Below are 21481 nucleotides of genomic sequence, written 5' to 3' on the forward strand. Positions count from 1 at the left end.
TGAGAGCAGAAAATTGAGGGGTGTGGAGAGATCCTATTCAATTTATGACAAAGAAATGCTTGCCATTATGCATGCATTAGCCAAGTTCAGGCAGTACTTGGTGGGAAACAAGTTCGTGGTAAAAACAGACCACAATAGCCTCAAGCATTTTATGCACCAGAAGGATTTAAATGAGAGGCAACAGAAATGGGTGAGTAAGCTGCAAGCTTACGACTTTGACATTGAATATGTCAAAGGGAAAAATAATGTCGTGGCCGATGCTCTTTCCAGACGGCCTCATCTTAGCTCATTGTGTGAGCTTACTGCAGATTGGAGAGACATGTTGCTTGCTGATTATGCCAAAAATCAGTTTGCAACCAGCATTTTAGAAGGTACTTTCCATGATGAGAAGTATCAGGTGGTTGAGGGATTGATTCACTATAAGGGAAGAATCTTTTTGGTGGTTGATTCTAAGCTCAAAAGAAAGATCCTTGTGAATTTTCATGACATCCCAGTTGCTGGCCATCAAGGTTTTTTCAAGACCTATAGGCAGATCCGCGAAAGGTTTTCTTGGAAAGGTCTGAAGAAGGAGGTGCAACGCTACATTCAGGAATGTCCTGTTTGTCAAGCGAATAAGAATGAGCATACATTGCCCGCCGGATTGCTGCAACCACTTCCCATTCCCAATCAAAAATGGGAAAGCATTTCAATGGATTTCATCACTGGGTTGCCCAAGGCCCAAGGGAGGGATTGCATTTACGTGGTGGTTGACAGATTAACCAAGTTTGCTCATTTCTTTGCCATTACCAGTACTTTTTCTGCAGCCCAAGTTGCAGATTTATTTTTTCGAGAAGTGTTTAGGCTTCATGGATTGCCAAAGAATATTGTAAGTGATAGGGACAGTAAGTTCCTAAGTACATTTTGGCAGGAAGTCTTTAGAATGAGTGGTACTGTGCTGACTCCAAGCACAAGTTATCACCCCCAAACTGATGGGCAAACTGAAGTTGTGAACAAGTGGCTGGAAGGCTACTTGAGAAATTATGTGTCAGAGCAGCAGAAAGCTTGGGTTAAGTGGCTGCATATAGGCGAGTATTGCTACAACTCTACCTATCATATGTCAATCAAAATGTCTCCCTTCTTGGCACTTTATGGGTATGAAGCACCCAGCTTTGCAGATTTGGTGTTTGGGGATAGCAAAGCCCCTTTAGCCAAGGATTTATTGCAGCAGAGTCAAGACATAATGAGGTCCTTAAAGGATAATTTGCAGATTGCACAGAATCAGCAGAAGTTATATGCTGATCAGAGACGGGTAGAGCGTTCTTTTGAGGTTGGGGACATGGTCTATCTCCGGTTACAACCTTATAGACAGTCTACTCTCAAGAAGAGTGGAGCTGAGAAGCTGAAACCGCGCTTCTATGGACCATTTAGGGTCATCAGGAAGATTGGGGCTGTAGCTTATGAATTAGAGCTACCTTCAGATAGCAGAGTGCATAACGTCTTCCACGTGTCTCGCCTCAAGAAGGCACTTGGACACAATGTGGTTGCTTCTTCACAGTTGCCACCGTTGGACGAAGAAGGACTATTGATTCTAATTCCCGAGGAGATACTTGATGTCAGAGAACGTTCTTTGAGGAATAGAACTGTCAGAGAATATTTAGTGAAGTGGAAGAACCTACCTTTGGAGGATGCAACATGGGAAAATGATGAGATATTGCAGCATCCTGGTTTGCAATTGCTTGAGGGCAAGCAATCTTGGGGAGGGCGGACTGTAATGTCCCCTTCTCAAACCTGATCCTTTCTGCAACCGTTGGTCTCTTTCTAGGAAGCTCGGAGGCCAGTCGGAGGGTAAAATTAGGGTTTCCTATTTTTGAGGAGGTCTTTTTGGATGGGTTCATCGTCGGCTTTTTCTGATGGTTCAGAGGGCTTCGCAACGATGTCTTCATCTCAGTTTTTGGAGCAGTTTTCAGAATTTACTATTTTAGTAAGTTCTATTTTTGGCAGGGCTCGCGTGGCATCGGGCAATCTCTACATCCTGTTCAGTTAACTCCAGGAGCATGGTCAGGTTCTAGCTTCAGATTTTGGAGTTGTGTGGTCAAGTAACTTTATTTTAATTAAATAATCATTATAATTATAAAGTTGCTTATCCCCCCTTGGCCTAGTCCAACAACTTAAAAACATCACTTAAAAGGGGGACTTTATGGGTGGCGCCCTCATGGAGGATTTAATTAATATTTTATCCTTGGCCAAAGTCAAAACATGGCGAAACTTACTAAGGTGATATTTTTATATTATTTCATTGACTTTTTGGCTAGGTGTGATGGCGCCATGTTGAGGAGGGGATTAGGGTTTGCCTTGGAAATCGAATTAGGGTTTTGAGGAGGCAAGTGAAGCTATTTATTGGAGTCTTGGGAGGATTGAAGGGATCTTTTGGCAGAATTTGTATTTGGGCAGCCGTCTGGCTCTGGACATGCTTCAAGGAATGGAAGCCTTCTAGCATAGGCATCTCTTCTTGCTTGAAAGATAGCAACTAGGGTGATTATATTCTCTATGTAATTGCATTTAGCCGTAGTTTATCATCAGAGTTTTCATTGTAATCATTTAGGCTTATAGTTCATTCAGTTTTCTGCATCTAGAATTCCCGCGACTAATTTCATGTTTTGTTCACAACCAGAAAATACAAAAAAATTGCATTGTGGGTATTAGTTCTTTGCATTTGCCTCACCTAGGCGTTGCATTTCCTAGGGTTTCAGCAAGTTTGGTTCATGCATTTATTTTTAATGACAAATCGTATTTTGCAGCCAGCCGTACCATTTTAAATGCATTGGAAATCGTGCCATTTTTCATTGTGAGGGTTTTGCAGTGTTGTTTGAGTCTTTCGCAGGTTTTCACGTCACCAAGGCATTTTGCAACTAGTTTCCGGAGGAAAGAAGATTGTACGAGGAAGAAATGAGCTGTTGGCAATGATCCATGGGTTCGCGGTTGAATGTGCAGATTTATGTTGAATCAGAAACTCTCTTCTAAAAGGGGAGTTGTGAAAGAATTTCTTTTGATTGTAATCTGACCAGTAGTACTGGCAGTCTTGAACTGTGATCTTGGTTGTAATTGTCAAGCTAACCAAACTTATCTTATCTACCTCCATCCTATGGTAGCTCCTCTCCCTGTTGGGATTGAAAGCACATCCTGGATGTCGAGTGTCTTTTCAGTTTCTGCAATCAATTAAATTCAAGCATTTAAGTTTCACTCCGTCATATGGTAGCCCCTATCCGTCTGGAGTGGGTAGCACATACTTGGCGTTGAGTTCCTTCCAGTTCTAGATTTCAGGGACCCTCTGACCAATGCTCGCCATCCCGGCGCCATACTGGTTAGAGTTCTTTGCATAAGCAACTAAGATCCTCTGACCAATGCTCATCCACACGGTGCCATTCTGGTTAGGGTTGCTTCAGCAAATCAAATACTTTTTCTCAGAACTAATTGATCACTCATATAGTTGTTGTAATTAAGTTGATCAAAAATTTTTAAAAAAAATTGGCTAGGGATATTTCATGCAGAGGTATGGGGCCTGGTTCATTCAGTTCCCAAGGTTCTCCTACATCCGAATAGCTGGTTTCGAAGGTGCCCCCCTTCGACTTCCGCGGTACCCAACCGATAAGGTAGTCCTCATGGAGGTGGCAAGACAATCACGCCCTGCCGGCATATTATTACGAGAGAGCAAGCAGGCTGGATTCGCATTTCCAATGATCATAGGTAGCCATGATGTCCAATTGAGAACCCCCATTCTAGCAGAGGAGTCCCTTGCAGAGCTGGCCTCTTATGGCCTACAGGAACATTTCCCAAGGAAATGTTTTGATCATGACAATTTGGCGAAGAGAACTTACGGTAGGCGCTACAGAGCAAAGGAGTCAATTGAAGATTATTGGAAAAATTGCTCCGATGACTACGAAGTCAGGCGACGGGAATATTCTAGATTGAGTGTGCAGCAAATGCGACTCTTTGAGTACCGTCAGGTCCCGGATCAGCTCACAGACTCGGGGAACTGTCTCCAAGTCCGAGAATTCGAAGCAGTAAGGCATCTCTTGCCAGGCGTTGATTGGTCTCAAGACCCAATCACGGATTTCGAAGCAGTCATGGCAGCCCCGGCAAGATACACAGATCAATGGTTACATCACCAGATCGAGAGGCTAGTCCATGAGGGTGTCCAGTTTACTTACCATCTGATGGGCAATTTCGACTCTCAGTCTTCCGAAGACGAAAGGTCATCAGCTGAAAAACCAGAGAAAAGGAAGAAAGCTAAGGCTTGCAGAGGGACTCGGACGTCCAAAAGAACAAGAAGGGAGAAGATTCCCATAAGAAGGCCAGAGACCACTTCATCTTCAAAGGACCCCAGTTCGTCCGACGACGCCATAGATTTGGATTGCATACCTGCTCCGCCTTCCCAGAGCGACATAGAGGCATTCCAAGCCAATGATCCTCCTGCTCCAGATATGCCGGACACCGAGCAAAAGGGCCCCAATCCGACTAAGCCGGGTGACCAAATAGAGGAAGGAGAAATCCCATCCACCCAGGGGATCGAAGTGCATGAACTTACCCAGCAGAGCCGCCACGAATTGCTACTCCTCCATGCAGCCAAGGACGACTCGACTGTCGAAGGGGAACAAAGAACAGACGAGATCCATGAGCTCGAGGGAACCAAGGAACCAACGTCACCTGAAAGAAAACCGTAAAAAGTCCCCGGGAATTTATACATGGAATTGCCAATCAAACGTAAGTCCCCTTGTGTTTCCAGCATAAACACATAAAGCCACTGAGAGATCCCACAGTCAAGACCTGACAAAAGAAACCTTGAGGTAGTCTCCTTTGATCAAACTTAGAAAACAGCATTAGAGACTTACTTATCTCAAGAGAGAGTAGGATAATCAGTCGGCTATTCTATTCTGCGTTGGCCGTATGGAGTTTGCAGCAATGCGATTTCAGACTCGTCAACAGGGCGTTAGTCAAGCCAAAGGGAATGACTATGAACTCAAAATGCCCAAACTGGTATCTAAAAGAAGTCTTCTCTACATTTGATGCTCTCATCCGAATCTGATGATACCCTAATCTGAGATTGATCTTTGAGAAGAACACTGAACCATGTAGCTCATCAATGAGCTCATCAATTCTCGGAATAGGATATCGATTCTTAATAGTTTTCTGATTCAAGGCCGATAGTCCATGCACATGCGCATGGGCCCATCCTTCTTTTTTACCAAGACCATAGCCGAAGCAAATGGACTCTTGCTTGGCCGTATGTAACCCATATCAAGCAACTCCTGGATTGCTTTTTCGATCTCATCCTTTTGCTTCTTGGGGTAACGGTATGGAGTAATCATTACCGGTTTTGCTCCTTCCAACTCAATGATATGCTCAGTTCCTCTTTCAGGAGGTCTTCCAGGAGGAGGATTTTCAAACACCTTACTCCTCTTGGTGATCAAAGATTGAATGTCTTCGGGATAGCTTTGTTTCTCTTCTGGTGATTTGGAAGGCATGACCTTGATCTCAGGAGGTCTATCAAGTGGTGGTTTCCCAAAGACCTTACTTCATTCTATAATCAATGCTTGAATGTCTGCAGAGTAGCTACCCTTGTCCTCCAATGGATTTGATGGCATTATCAAACACTCTGCTGCCCACTCCACTTGGTCATGGAGGATCAGCCTCTCCATCTTCTTCAATGAAACAACTCTAAGTCCTCCATTTGACATTCCTCTCAATACCACCTTCTTCCCATCAGACATGAATTTCAGTTCCATGGTTTGCAAATTTAATGTGATCTCACCAAGAGATCTCAGCCACTGAATCCCAAGGACTGCATCATCAGTCCCTCCAATGCTAACCACAAAGAAATCATCTCAAATCTCATGGTTTCCCAACTTCAGAGACATGTTGGAAATCATTCGGTTGCAAGATATAGTGGAGCCATCAGCTACCATGACTTTGAAGCCTTCTACTTCCTCTGCCACTAACCCCCTCTTTGCAACAACTCTCTCATCAATGAAATTATGAGTTACTCCTCTGTCAATGAGAGCAATGACACGATGCTCTCCTATCACACCCCGAACTCTAAAGGACTCATTCTTGTGAATGCGCGAGAGTTGAGCAACCACTCCTCGTGTAATGTCCCCTTCTCCGCAGTGATTAGTTCAGTGGTCCATTGACCTATTCCGGAGACCCATAGGTTATTTGGAAAGGAGAATTAGGGTTTCCAACTTTTGTGGAGTTCTGCTCAAGCTTTTTAGGGTTTATCAGGAGGGAATTCTTCAGTTCTGTCTATGGTTTCCTTCTGGGTTTTTCATGAGCTCCAGGGTAGCATAACATGCATTGGATTCTTTGGTGAAGTGAGAACTTACTATTTTTAGTAAGTTGGGGTTTGGCTGTTTGGATGATGTTGTCTTACTGAGATTTCCAAGCTCTTCCTCTGGGTGCGAAGATCATGATTTTTGGAGTATACTATTTTTAGTAAGTGGCAGTATTGAGTGTTTCTATTTTTAGCAGTCTCGGACAGGGTGCTGATTCAGCGCAGTTTTGTGGTCTTCGTCGCACAGCTTCATCCTTGATTTTTATTTTAATCAATACCGGAGTTATAAGTTATTGAATTAAATATTATTTTCTTATCCTAAGGTTTAATATTTAACTATTTTATTACTGATTAATTGTGTTTTGGGTGACTTAGGGAAAAGGATAAATATATGCTACTAATATTATTATCTCCCTTAGTCAGGTGGTGTTGAGAGTGATTAAACATGTCATGTTTATATTGTTTTAATATTGCAAGTTGTTCACCTAGCAAAAGTTCGAACTTTGCCTAGGGAGTTGGGAATAAGTGGACACCATTTTGAGGGGACATGTTTAATTAAATTCAAATGTGTTGGGTGCCTTGGAGGACATGTAATTTGGGCGTATTTGTGTGCATTTGCATTTGAATTTGGTGGAGCAAGAAGTTATAAATAAGATCCTTGGGCTCTCATTTTGGCTATCTTATGAAATTGCATTGTTATGCTGCCGGTTTGACGATTGAAAATTTGAGCTTCGAAGTGTGGCTTCCTAGCTAAGTCTCAATTTTGTACTTGGAAGATAGTACCTAGTTGTGTTCCTGTAATCCCAGTGTTGTTCGTGAGTGTTCTACAAATTGTGGAGAGTTTTGTGTGGATTTTGGAGTGTTTCCTTGTTGTTGGTCGCGGAGTTACTGAAACCATATTTTGCTCATACCTCTTGACCAAGTGATTGCATCGTTTTGGGTATCGGCTCTTTGGAAGCGTACTGGGAAGACAATCATTCTCCTATCTTGGCGTGGCATTTGGTCGTCATTAAAAATTTTTGGTTGCAAATCTAAATTTGTTGCTATAGCGCCATTTTCAGACTTACCTTGGGATGCGTGCAACACATTTGGGGCTTCCAAATTGCTAGTTTGAGGCATTGGATTGGTTGCCTATGTCATATTAGTCATTTTCATTTTATTTGGTGTGATTCCAATTAGCTTTGAGAAAGTTATGAGTGTTTTGGTGTTTCCGGTAGTGGCTGGATAGTGTGTTTTCTAGCTTGCAGAATTAGAACAGCAGTAGTGTTCAAGTGTGGAGTGATTTTGATAGTGGATTGTTTGAGATCAGCATTAAGCTTCTTATCTTATCTCATATCTCTATTTTCTAAGATTGTTGCAGTAGTACTGACCAATCATTCTTGTTGTTCTTATTTGTAATTCCCACTGCATAAGTGGAAGAGGCTGGCTTAGCCGCCTTCTTGCTTTGCAATTCAGTTTATGTACTCAGTCCTCCCAGTGAATAAGTGGTTGAGTGATAAGTTTTATGCAATTGTCCTCCCGCTGAAATATGTGGTAGAGTGATAGCTTAATGTAATGTCCTCCCGCTGAAATACACGGTAGAGTGATTGAGTTTCAGTTTCTTGTTATTTCCCTTAGCTGGTTTACCACCAAGAGTTCAGTTTCTATCCTGCTGGATAAGCAGAAGGGGCTGGCTTGCCACCCATGCATTGTAATTTCAGTTTGATTTATGGTGCTAACGATCCCCGGAACACCGTATGCTCTCACCCTCCCAGATTGGGCTCTCGGTGAACAAAAGGTGGAAGGGTTCCCTTTCGGCAATTTGGATTATTTCTCTAACCTTAACAAGTTATGGTGTTTGCTTGTAACTCTTATTGCTAAAACAAAAAAAAAAAAAAAAGGGGAATATCACACCTCTGTCTTCTAACTCAGTTTTAGGCCCTTCAGGAGCCTCTTCATACTCGTTGTCCTCAATTTCAGTCTATTGTTCTGACATTTCAGAATCTGATCCATCAGTAGAATAGCACTCCATTTGATGCAAATTGCCCTTCCCATGACACTTATGTCCTGGGGCCCAAGGTTCTCTGCAAGAGTAGCAAAGATTCTTCCTCCGGAGCTCTTGATGAAGCTCATCATCCATTCACAAAGGAAACTTCTTGGTCTGATTTCTAAACTGCTTATCCTTTCAGAAAGGGAAAGGCTTGGACTGAAATCTGTTCTTTGGGGCAGCCAAATCCATGCTTCGAGCCTTCTTGATTGCATCTGCCAAGGTAGGCGAGTCAAAGTCTTTTACCCAACCTTTCAACGGTTCTTCAAGTCTCTCAGTAAATACAACCACTAACCTCTTCTTTGAGATGCTACTAACCATAACTAAAAGGCTTTGAAACTCAGTTATGAAAGTGTCCAAAGAATCTTGCTATTTGAGTTGAGAAAGTTCTCTAAATTTCACCTCCGTGTCCTTGGTATCAAACCTTTCAATGAGTTTGTTGGTGAAATCAGCATATGTGGTGATCAAGTTATGACCAAGGGTGACCAACCCATGGTACCACCATTCGTGGGCAACACCATCCAAGTGCAAAGTGGCGAACTTGATGGCGTCTTCTTTAGGCATAGGCATCAAGGACAAATAATTATCCAACTCCTGCACCCACGTCTAACTGTGCTCTTATTGCTTCCATCAAAATGTGCTAGAGTCACCCTTCCAAGAGCTTGTTGATGATCTCTTGGGGCAGAAAATTTGTTGTCATTCCTCCTTCCTCACTTCATTTTCTGATTCATGAACTGATCTAAGGTGAGGATATCTCGGATCTCTGCAGAGAGAGATGCATACTCCATATAACTGTTCCTTATCTCATCAGCTGTAGTTATCTCAATTTCAGCTTGTGGTGCTTCTCTAGGTAGGAAGACGGGTTGCAAAGGTCTTGGAACTAAACCTCCACTGTTGCTCCCATTATTACTCCCATTTCCATTTCCTCCAGGATTATTAGAAGTACTAGCTTACGAGCCATTGTTGGGTTGATTAGGGGTCCCAACAACATTCTGGTTAAATTTGGCCAGCAATTGAGACATCATATCCATCATGGCATTAAACTGTCTCTCAGCCTTTTTGTCAGGTGCCTCATTCTGTTCTGCAGCCTTCTCTGCAAAATCCACTTCCTTCCCTCTGTTTCTCAATACTTCTGAAAAGGTATCTTCTTCCGGCACTAAAGGAATCTGAAACTGTTGTCTCCTTCGTTCTCTGTTGTAGTAACAAACGTCTCTGTCACTCATGGAGAACTCTGATCACTTTGAATTTCACAGGCTGGCAGGAAAACCAGCTCTCATACCACTGAAATATTCCCCTTAAATTTTTTGATTTTTCAATAGCAAGATTACAATCACACCAATCACCTGTTAGGGTTAGAATAATGAAATCCAAACAACTAAAGGGAACCCTACACCTTTTGATCACCGAGAGCCCAGACTAGGAGAGTGAGAGCATACGGTAGCAGGGGATCATTAGTAATAATCTGCTAAAGTGCTGAATACAATAATGGGCGGCAAGCCAGCCCCTTCCACTTATCCAACGGGTGAATCATGAAACTTGGCGGTGGACCAGCCAAGAGAATAACACTCCCAAAACACAAATCACTCAACCACAATGTTTCAGCGGGAGGACTGAACACACCAAACAAGCTCAACTCAACCGCTTATGCAGCGGGAGGATCATTACAATAAACCATCACTCAACTGCTTATGCAGCAGGAGGACTATTACAAACAAATATCACTCAACAGCTTATGCAGCAGGAGGACTAATGAAAGATCCCTGATAGATCTTTGCTGTTAACCTGCTGTAATTTTTTTATTTTTAATTTTGTTTTCCTGTTTATTTAAGTTTTTCTTACAGAACTAGACAGAAGTGCAGAAAGGGTTGTTTGTTTTTGTGTTTTTGATTGTTTAATAGCATAGGAAGGAATAGATAACAGCAAATATGAAGCAATACTGAAATAAATGAGGTATACAGCAAAAGTCAGAATTATTGCAAATCGTACCAGGCAGATTTGTCTGAATTACAAAGCCAAACAATGAATCCAATGTATTTCCCAAGCTCTCATACAAATTCGAAGTCAAATTGGAAGATGAAGAATGTTCTCCAACCCCACATACACTGGAAGTGAATACAAGCAATACCCTATACACCACGTGGTGTATTTGCTGCAAATGGCATTCCTCCAACTGCAATGAACCACGTCTCCACTGGAAAGATGGTAGGCTACGCTGAAACCCTACTGAGAATTGATGCCTCTTTCCTTAATCACCACGCACAATGCCTTATAAGTCCGGTGCCAAAGATTGCTGAGGGCTACGTCCCAGCCAATCCTAATCCTGGGGTTTGCGTCCCAGTCTAGAAATCGCTCTCTAGAGCAAATTCATACAAGTTGTCAAATATGCAAAAGATGATCATAGAATGAAGCTCCTATCCCCTTATAACCCCTCTCAATTGCAAATCGAACCCTAATTATCTCCAAGTGGCATGGTCTAGTGGAAATGTTATAATTTCTTATTTTAAAGTGGTCATGTTACTAGAAAATGACCTTTTTCCCCATAGACAGAAATCCGCTCACTGAATTGCCCTGAGACCAAAGAGAAAGATTTAAAGAATTTCAAGATCTTTCCAACGAGCTATCACACAATAGGGTGCGCATCCAGATGAGGCCAAAAATCCCCTTATTACTCCAAAATGGCTAACAACTTAGCCTTATTTAATTATTAAACGCTAACTTAGGAAATATTAAAAATATAACCCAAATAGCCATAAAATGCCCAACTGACATTACAAACCCTAAAATCATCCTGTCACCTGTCTGTGACTGAAGTCGGAAATCAAGGATTCACTGGTAGTCTCATCCCTAAAATCTAGGGATGCTCCTAAAATTTAGGAAACAAGCCCAATCTCTCTGAAACTGAACCCAAAGAGGCATCTCATGGAGACCCAACCTTGGGCATGATCAAACCTCCTAAAAAGTAGGAACTGCCTCCTAAAAACAAGGAATGTCTCCCAATTGATCAATAACTGCTAGAACACCAAGTCTCCAACACTGAATAACCATACCGGGTCTCTGTCCAACCCTGTCAGCCTACACGACCCCATAATAAGCTGACTCACATGTCTCTGCTAGACAGAGCTAAAGAGGGGACATGACAGTCCTCCCCTCTTGGAGATGCTTGCCCACAAGCAACTGAAACACCAATCCTCCACCATCCCAAATAAGACGTAAACAAATCATTGCATGTAACTGTTGCTCATCTCTGATATAAACAACATGCAATACCTCGGTCTGGAATGGCTCCTCAAAATGCTGAAGCACCTGTGCTGTCAAATCAACACTGCTTGGGTCCCAGAGCGAAGCATAGCTCCCGCTGAATACCTCAAGTGAGCAATGGAAAACTATATCATCTCCATAGATCAAATATCCATAAATTCCAAGATCACTAGTGTGTCGGTGATCACCAACATGCATAACATCTGTCATAATATCTAATGAATGCCAATCCATGGAAGACCCTCTATGATCTGACCCCATTTGACACAAGTGACACACAACTGCCACACACTGCTGCTGATGTGCTGGAAGATCTAATGCCAACTCACTAAACAATATATAATACTGACTAAAATCATCACTGTCCAGACTGGCATCTAAAAATATGTAATCACCAACCAGCAATGAAACAATCACCCTGTCTAGAGAATCAGGTGAAACTGCCACATCAACTGGCTCAAAGTACTCACTAGGAGTAACATCACATAACTCATCCACGTTAGCTATCTGATGACAATCAACCTGTGGATCAATTGTTGTCCCACTCTGCTCGATAAACTGAGATGGATAGTGGGTAAACTCCAGCTCCATCCTCATGAAATTCCGAACATACCGTCCAAGTGTCAACAACCACTGTACACCCATGACTACATCTATACATCTGAAGTGAAGCAACCCATGTAGGATCCACGAAAGAAAGGTATTACACATGTCTATACCATGATCCCACACAAACCACCTGTAGGACATAAACTGCTCCTGCTGCTCTCCTCTGATATAAGTGCCATATAATCTTAATATTTGGAGCAACATACTATAATCCCTATAAGATGTTTTATCAAATGAATCAACACCTGGATCCCAAATAAAACTAAATCCACATCCATTTGTCATGAAGAGACAATGATAGTAAGAGGCATCCTCGATACCGTGTCTCTCTACAGCCACTGTGAAACTCTCACACCTGTGATAACCATCCACAACAACACACCTGCTAATCCATGCATCATCCTTCCCCCATGATCCTGGATGAAGTCTCTGTGTCAAGGAGATGAAAAACTCTGACGGTCGCTGCTCATCATAACGGTTGATTGTTTGCTGATCCTGCAAACAATCCATCCCAAACTGCTGGATCAGGTGCCTGCAATCAATAACTCTATCCTCTGAAGATGGGAGAGCACTATCGCAACACGGATAGTATAAGTCCCGAACCAACTCACATCTGCGAGCCATCCAATCATCTACAATCGGACTAAAAGAGAAATGAAGTGCACTCCTCACGAGGTAATCTAAATGGACTCTCGTAGGCTCACTCAATGGCTCTGTATCATAATCTTGTCCATCAAACTCATCATCACTCCCACTGCTCTCAAACCATGAATCCGAAGACAACTCATATGTCTGAGATCCAAAATCGATAATACACCTCAACTGAGCACTGTGGCTCTGCGGTGTAACATACTGGTTTCCCTCGTCAGCTGTAAGAGGTGTAAAAGAAGATTTGCTTTCCAGAGAAGGAAACAAGTCAACAGGAGTATCATACTCCCAACCAGCTGACAAACTGCTAGTCGCCTGTGAAAACAATGATGGAGTAATATCGTGAGTCAAATCACAACTCTTTGGTGAATCTCGTAGTGTCACAATAGAACACTGTACTGTATCTATCGCTGATGATGTCTGTGCCACTCTCAATCTATCAGAAAGCTCCTCCAATCTGGAGTTCGCTTCTTGAAGGGACAACTGGGTATCCTCCCATGCAACAACAGTCGCCTCAAGCTCCTGAGAGAGGATATCAACTTCCTCCTCTTCCCTCAACAAAGCACCATAACTAATAAAATCCCTCTGAAGGAGATAATCTCGGTCAGCCACTAACTGTAAATACTCATGTTTCAATATCCCAATGGCTCCATAAAGAGCATGAAACTCTGGTAAGGAAAAATCACTGCTGCCCTGCTCATCAATCATGAGGGTGCTCCAACTATGTGTAGCCAACAACTGGCGAGTGACATCGAAATGCTCAATAACTGTGTCTATATGCCTGTCATCAACCTTGAGTTGTCCAATCAAGTGATGAGGAGTCCGAAAATGTTGGCTCTCCTGTACCTGTACAAACTCAAAATCTACATTGTGGAAAGAATTTGTATCTGTATCCTGTACCTCTCTGTAGTCAACATCATGTATGCACTCGGCCATGGATACAACCTCATCCAAAGTACTGCTGCTCTGTGCCTCTGAGAACACCACATCTATCAATGATGATACTGCTGAAAATGCACTGTCATCACTCTCTTCTGCATCCCATGTGTCCGCACAACCCACTGGCTCACGATCCTGGGGTCCAGTGCTACTAAGAGAACATACTGGGCTGGATTCTAAGGTCTGATCTATAAAATCAGAATCATGATGATATGAGTTCTCAACATTCCAAGCATCATTGGTACCCGAATTTTGAATACCTTCATGTGACAGCCCATTGGCACCATCTTGCACAAGTGTAGACATTGATACCTCAAGCTGATGCAAAGGTACCTCACTGCTGTCATAAAAATCAGAATTGCTAACCTCTAAATCAGTTGCCTCTTGGGAAATCCCCTGCATGGAAGGTGAGGACAATTCATTATCCAAAGCTGTCCTAATGTCTCCTTGAGTTGAATCCACATGTCTAACAAAATCATCACATAAATTCTTGTCCCACTCATCGGAACTTGAGGGCACCAAAACATTCTTATGTAGAGGTATATTACCCCTAAATGAAAGTTCTCTGTCCATTCCTAATTCCTGCACCCTTGATTCTTCTTTCCTTCTTTGCCACTGACCTGAACTTGTAGCTACCAAGTTATTTTCGTCTGCTCCGGGTACACCCATAAATTGTGTGAAGGAAAGGAGCTCACGTATCATCTTAGGAAGAGAACAATACTGATGATAGCTGCTCATAACTGTATCATTAAATATCTTGGCAGGAGGCATCCTTCTTTTACGTGCTGGAGAAGATGAAACTTTTGAGTGCCCAATTTTAGTTCTAGCCATGGTATTTACCTGTAACTAAACTAATATCCCAACGGATCTTGAAAGTCGAAATAAAAGTTTGTTCTCAACAATTTTGGGACTTTGGCCAACGTATTGTCTTACTAGCTGTCGACTGTAAGCATAAATGTGTAGGCTGACAACTACCCGGTTGCTGATATGAATTATCAAAACCTTTTATCCAGTATCCAGATGCTGAAATGAATTATCAAAACTTTTTATCCAGTACCCAAATGTGATAATTTCTCATAAACCCTACAGGCTGGCAGGATGCAGGCTCTGATACCAGTGAAAGATCCCTGATAGATCTTTGCTGTTAACTTGCTGTAATTTTTTTATTTTTAATTTTGTTTTCCTGTTTATTTAAGTTTTTCTTACAGAACTAGACAGAAGTGCAGAAAGGGTTGTTTGTTTTTGTGTTTTTGATTGTTTAATAGCATAGGAAGGAATAGATAACAGCAAATATGAAGCAATACTGAAATAAATGAGGTATACAGCAAAAGTCAGAATTATTGCAAATCGTACCAGGCAGATTTGTCTGAATTACAAAGCCAAACAATGAATCCAATGTATTTCCCAAGCTCTCATACAAATTCGAAGTCAAATTGGAAGATGAAGAATGTTCTCCAACCCCACATACACTGGAAGTGAATACAAGCAATACCCTATACACCACGTGGTGTATTTGCTGCAAATGGCATTCCTCCAGCTGCAATGAACCACGTCTCCACTGGAAAGATGGTAGGCTACGCTGAAACCCTACTGAGAATTGATGCCTCTGTCCTTAATCACCACGCACAATGCCTTATAAGTCCGGTGCCAAAGATTGCTGAGGGCTACGTCCCAGCCAATCCTAATCCTGGGGTTTGCGTCCCAGTCTAGAAATCGCTCTCCAGAGCAAATTCATACAAGTTGTCAAATATGCAAAAGATGATCATAGAATGAAGCTCCTATCCCCTTATAACCCCTCTCAATTGCAAATCGAACCCTAATTATCTCCAAGTGGCATGGTCTAGTGGAAATGTTATAATTTCTTATTTTAAAGTGGTCATGTTACTAGAAAATGACCTTTTTCCCCATAGACAGAAATCCGCTCACTGAATTGCCCTGAGACCAAAGAGAAAGATTTAAAGAATTTCAAGATCTTTCCAACGAGCTATCACACAATAGGGTGCGCATCCAGATGAGGCCAAAAATCCCCTTATTACTCCAAAATGGCTAACAACTTAGCCTTATTTAATTATTAAATGCTAACTTAGGAAATATTAAAAATATAACCCAAATAGCCATAAAATGCCCAACTGACATTACAAACCCTAAAATCATCCTGTCACCTGTCTGTGACTGAAGTCGGAAATCAAGGATTCACTGGTAGTCTCATCCCTAAAATCTAGGGATGCTCCTAAAATTTAGGAAACAAGCCCAATCTCTCTGAAACTGAACCCAAAGAGGCATCTCATGGAGACCCAACCTTGGGCATGATCAAACCTCCTAAAAAGTAGGAACTGCCTCCTAAAAACAAGGAATGTCTCCCAATTGATCAATAACTGCTAGAACACCAAGTCTCCAACACTGAATAACCATACCGGGTCTCTGTCCAACCCTGTCAGCCTACACGACCCCATAATAAGTTGACTCACATGTCTCTGCTAGACAGAGCTAAAGAGGGGACATGACAACTAAGTAACAACTATCAAAATATAGGCGGCAAGCCAGCCTCTTCCACTTTTCAGTGGGAATGTTTACAATCCAGAAATGGTTAGTAGTACTACTACTTAACCTTACAATATAAAATAGAGAGATAGAATAGAGAAGTAATGTTGTTCAATGCTGATAAATTTCTTCAAACAGTTACTAACTCCCAAAAGGTCCTTCAACATGAATTTATGAAATCCTAGGATCAATAACACTCAGACCAGCAGCTTCAAGAAACTAAGAAATGCTCAAATCTCTCTCCAAACTCACCCCAAAACACCCCAAATCACTCTCAAATCAACTAACCAACTCACACTACAAAAGGCACATCCAAACACCAACTTCTGGAAATCTGTAATTTTATGATAGCAAGCTGAAATGCACAACCAGCAACACCCAGACACACCAAAATGCATAAAACTCACTCACAACTCACACTAACATCCCCAAACTGCTAACATATCATTAATGACCAAGTAAAATCAACAAACTGACCTCCAAATATCCCATTCAACTCAACTCGCTTCCAAAATGCCCACACAAAGAAAAATGTCAAAGCTGGAAAGTTTGATTTGCATAATAAAAATGATTATGCAGAGATTAGAGCTGAAAACTTACAAATGTCATCGCCTGGGACATAGAAAAACAAAGAGCCAATACCCAGAAGCGAAAGGAGATCACACAGAGACTTATGAACAAAAGTATGCTTCAGCCATGATGTCCCCAACAACCTGGAAACACACCAAATCTCAAACTACAGTAGAACCAGCAATCCCACACTTCAACAAACTCACAAAGATCACTGAGAGAACATGGAAAACAGCTAGGTACTGTCTTGCAAGTACGAAACTGCACTTAGCTAAGAAGGCTCACTTCGAAGCTCAGATTTCTATTGCCAAACCGGCAGCATAACGATGCAATTTTTCAAGATATCCAAATGGGAGGCCATGCACCTATATTTATAGCTTTTTCCTCTGAAATTCAAATGTAATTGTCCCCAAATTCACCTCCAATTTGCATTTCATTTCACACACACATGGCGTCCAAATGACATTTTGTTTCATTTCCCAAGGTTGGCGCCCAAGGTGGGTGCCCAAGTTGCATTTTTACCAATAATTTAAACAAGTTCGAACTTGCCTAAGTCTTCAATAAGAACATAATGCATTCTTCAAATTTCAACGCCTAACTTAGTAAAATATAGCATTGATATTAGATATAAATATGTCTTTTCCTAAGTCACCCAATATATCATTAATCAGTAATAAAATAATTAAATACTAAACCTTGGGATAAGGAAATAATATTTAATTAAATCACTTATGAATCCAATACTGATTATCAACAAAATCCAGGATGAAGCTAAGCAATGAAGACCACTGAACTGCTACAAGATCAAGGCCTTATCCAAACTGCTAAAAATAGAATTGCTCAATACTGCCACTTACTAAAAATAGTAAGTCATGAAATACTCCTCCGAAAAACATGATCTTCACACTCGGAGAAAGAGCTTGGATATCTCAGTAAGACAGCATCATCCAAACAGCCAAACCCTAACTTACTAAAAATAGTAAGTTCTCACTTCACCAAAGAATCAAATGCATGGTATGCCACCCTAGAGCTCATGAAAAACCTAGAAGGAAACCATAGACAGAACTAAAGAATTCCCTCCTGGTAAACCCTAAAAAGCTCGAGCAAGACTCCACAAAAGTTGGAAACCCTAATTCTCCTTTCCACATAGCCTACGGGTCTCCGGAATAGGCCAATAGGACCACTGAATGCACATCACTGAGAAGGGGACATTACAGAAAACAATAAAACATTTGAATATATGTTGCAACTGGGACATGAATTTTCTGAGGTCTGAAACAATAGAGAACTTCAGTTCATTATTTAATAGCAGCTATAACACCTCTCAACAAAGAGTGAGGATTGTACCCAAGTATATAGCCAAGATTAAGTAGTATGACCCAAAAATGTTATCCTTAATTAGCATGCTAATGAGATGTAGAGCCAACGGAGCCAACATAGATTGATGATGATACAACACATATAGGGTTGGTTGGTATTGGTTTGGAGGATCTTGAACTTGAGGAGCCTAGCAGTTCAAGTGATGAGGAGTTTGGTGTGGACTTTGGAGATGACAGATGACTAGAGGCATTTGGACATTGGTCAATTGTATTTGGATTTTAAATGTAATTATCATTTTTAATATATTATAAATATACTTATTTTTGGCATGTTCTTGTTCAATGCAAGATGTTTGAATATTTTAAAGTTTAATATGTTATTCTTTATACTTTTTTTTTAATGCTATATATATTTGCATTATTGCTCCCCTATCATCCCCAAATTTGGGGCCTTGGTCCTTGAGACTTGTCCTTGTGTCCCCCCTCCTAAGACTCGATGAAACATAGGTGTTAACAAAATTGGTTCTCTTCAATGGTTAATGGTGGTTGCAAACTTAGAATCATAGAATACTTAACAAGCCAAAATATTGCAACTTAGATAGTACTTGGCGGAACTTGGCAACTTAACAAACACTTAAATTTTTGAAAAAAACATAAATTATATGCAAAATACAACTATGCAATGTATCAAATGAGTTTGTTGGGGGTCTAGGGGCAACACCTCTTGTGGGATTGAGGGGAAATGCCCATTTTAGGGGTCTAGGGCCAATGTTGTTGGTGCATTCCTTGTCACAATATAATGTGGGGTTGAGGGGCAAAGCCCCTACCACAAGCCCAAATTAAAACTTTCAAAACTACACAAACCTTCATAGTGCACAACATTTTCATAATCTTTTAAAAGGGAAAATACAATTCTTATAAAGCCAAGAGAAATTTTTGGAGTAGTTAACTTACCTTTTTTCCATGATTTTGACATGATGCTAGCATGGCAAGTAAAGCAGGAAAACTTGCAGAGTTTTTGGCAAGTATTCACCAAAACCTCAGCAAAAATAATCGGTGGGTAAACCTTTTGAGTACTTGCAGAGTTAAAAAACTCAAGTACTCAACAACTTGTCAAGTACTCACCAAGTTTGTGAACTATGGTGGTAAATTCTAATGAGTTTTCACCATTTTATTTAATGTGAATTTATAACAAGCATGGACATAGTGGATCACTACTCTTACAATGAAAGAGAAATTATGAAGGCTGCAGCATTGACTACCACATTTTCGGCTTTTAACTAGTTTCTTTGGATTTATTCTCTTGCTCTGGTCATGAATATCATAGAAAATTGAAATATTCGTTCAGATGATTCTCTTACCTAGTTATATAATATTCATGGCATGACATGTGGTATATATGGGAGCTATTCTGGAGTATATAGGGTGTAAATGTGGTGATGTCTTTAAAGTGAATGAAATTGAAATATTTCTTCTCACGAGTCTTTGAAATGGATGAAAATGGATACACCCATGGAAATTAAATGAATGCTGAGGAATTTTAATTGTAGTGAATTTTCTGGAACTTCTTTTCTTTTCATTGTAAGAACACAAATGGTAAAGTTTCTTTGTCTGTATATGTCTAACATATGGAATCTTTCAGATTGGCTGTTGTATCTATGGCAGGATTAGCGGCTGAGGGCTTAAGATATGATAAAGTTGTTGGCCAATCTGCTGACCTTTTCTCTCTTCAGGTTTCACTATTTTCTTTCTATAGGTTTTCAAAATTGGTAGATGCCAATTCTGATTTTTTGTTTTATCTAGATTTTTTGAATAAGCTAACCAAGTTACTAACAGTGCCTCATCCACAGAGGCTCATAAACAGAAGCAAACCTCCACTCAGTAAAGAACAACAACAAAATCTTACTCGATGGGCAGTATGTATTGTGCCAATATTGAATTATTCCAATATAACATGGTTAGCTTAAACAAATACACAAGATTCTGATACTGGTTAAAGTTTCTTAAATTTTTCAGTATGATTAGATCTTTATTTGGTTTTGTTTCATGTGCATTTCTTACATTCACAGGAACATGAGTAAATAATTCAAGCAAGTTAAGTTTTGACTTGAACTGTCATTTCCCTGTGAATTATTCCAGGTGCTATTTGCTGCTTCACTTTTGAAGAAGAACAGTAAAACGCATGAGGCACTGATGTCAGCGATGTCACAAAAATCCTCCCTCATAGAGTGTATACAAACAATAGAGAAATCTGCATAAGTAGTTGAAAGGACCGATCCTTCTTGAGAAGGCAGAAATTAGTAATTAGTAGAGCAGGAAGTCTGAATCTCTAGTGATGTGTATGATTTATTTGTGAAGTATATGCTTAACTTCTTTGTGTGCATTTTTCCTACCCAAATATATGCCCTTAGCTCCTAAGAGCCTGTTAAATTTGTCCAGAAATCTTATTAACAAAGAGAGTGCACACATAATCTTCAGACGTTTCTGACGATGGAAAATGCAGAAGCATAGCATAACATGTGCATTCTAATCTATCCATTTGTAAGTATGAATTGTTAGTGTTCAATATTTCAATCATATGACAAACAAGACTCCTTTAAAGGAACGTCTTGAATGAGAAATCTTGTCCTTTATGAAGATAATGAGTACTCAACCTTGATCTCTTCTCCCAATGTTTCATGGTGTAATGGTTCTTTGTAATCCTATTCCTATAGGTCAAATACCTTGGTTGAGTGCATAAATGCTTGGAATGATCGAGTGCCTTGAGTGACATCATACAGGAAAATACAATGAATACCCAAGGTTTGTATAAACTCATAAAGTTATCCCCAACCTGCTTGACTATGGCTTAGTCAAGATAACCAACTCACTTAAACTACTTGGTGAAAAATGAACATGTTTGACTGAGAATATATATGAAAATTTTCTCAATGCAAAAGGTCAGTAAGTTTAATTATGGAAAGTACTAAAGCAAATACACAATATCTTGCCTCAGGATTTAGAAAAATATATAATCACATCTACAGAGTAGAGAGACCTTGAAACTATTGCCCCTAAATCTGGACATAATAAAAATAGATCCCCTTAAAATTGCTTTAAACAAAGGCTTTAACAATAATTTGTACCATTTTTCTATTAAAAGGAACTCTTAGGGAACATGATCATGAAATATGTTTTGCCTATACTCTTGACTAACAACAAATCATGTTATAAAGGTAGCTTATTTCACACAGAGAAATCATTATTGAATTTAACATGTTTTTA

General features: G+C 40.5%; 1 protein-coding gene across 3 annotated transcripts in view; it reads left to right on the forward strand.

Annotated features, from left to right (window-relative positions):
• Positions 1-20889, forward strand: part of LOC131036194 (uncharacterized) — a 272281-nt gene extending 251392 nt beyond the window's left edge. For 2 of the 3 annotated variants that reach the window (XM_057968025.2, XM_059213011.1), the window contains exons 8-10: positions 19860-19950; positions 20068-20133; positions 20357-20889. In XM_057968025.2, the coding sequence (XP_057824008.2) occupies positions 19860-19950; positions 20068-20133; positions 20357-20476 (277 nt within the window). In that variant the 3' untranslated portion in view covers positions 20477-20889. Of the gene's footprint in view, positions 1-19859; positions 19951-20067; positions 20175-20356 lie in introns of all 3 variants that reach the window. The other variant, XM_057968026.2, reaches the window with a different exon arrangement.
• Positions 20890-21481: the final 592 nt, after the last annotated feature.

This window comes from Cryptomeria japonica, chromosome 10 (genome assembly GCF_030272615.1).
Source record: "Cryptomeria japonica chromosome 10, Sugi_1.0, whole genome shotgun sequence".
In the NCBI taxonomy this organism is placed as follows: domain Eukaryota; kingdom Viridiplantae; phylum Streptophyta; class Pinopsida; order Cupressales; family Cupressaceae; genus Cryptomeria; species Cryptomeria japonica.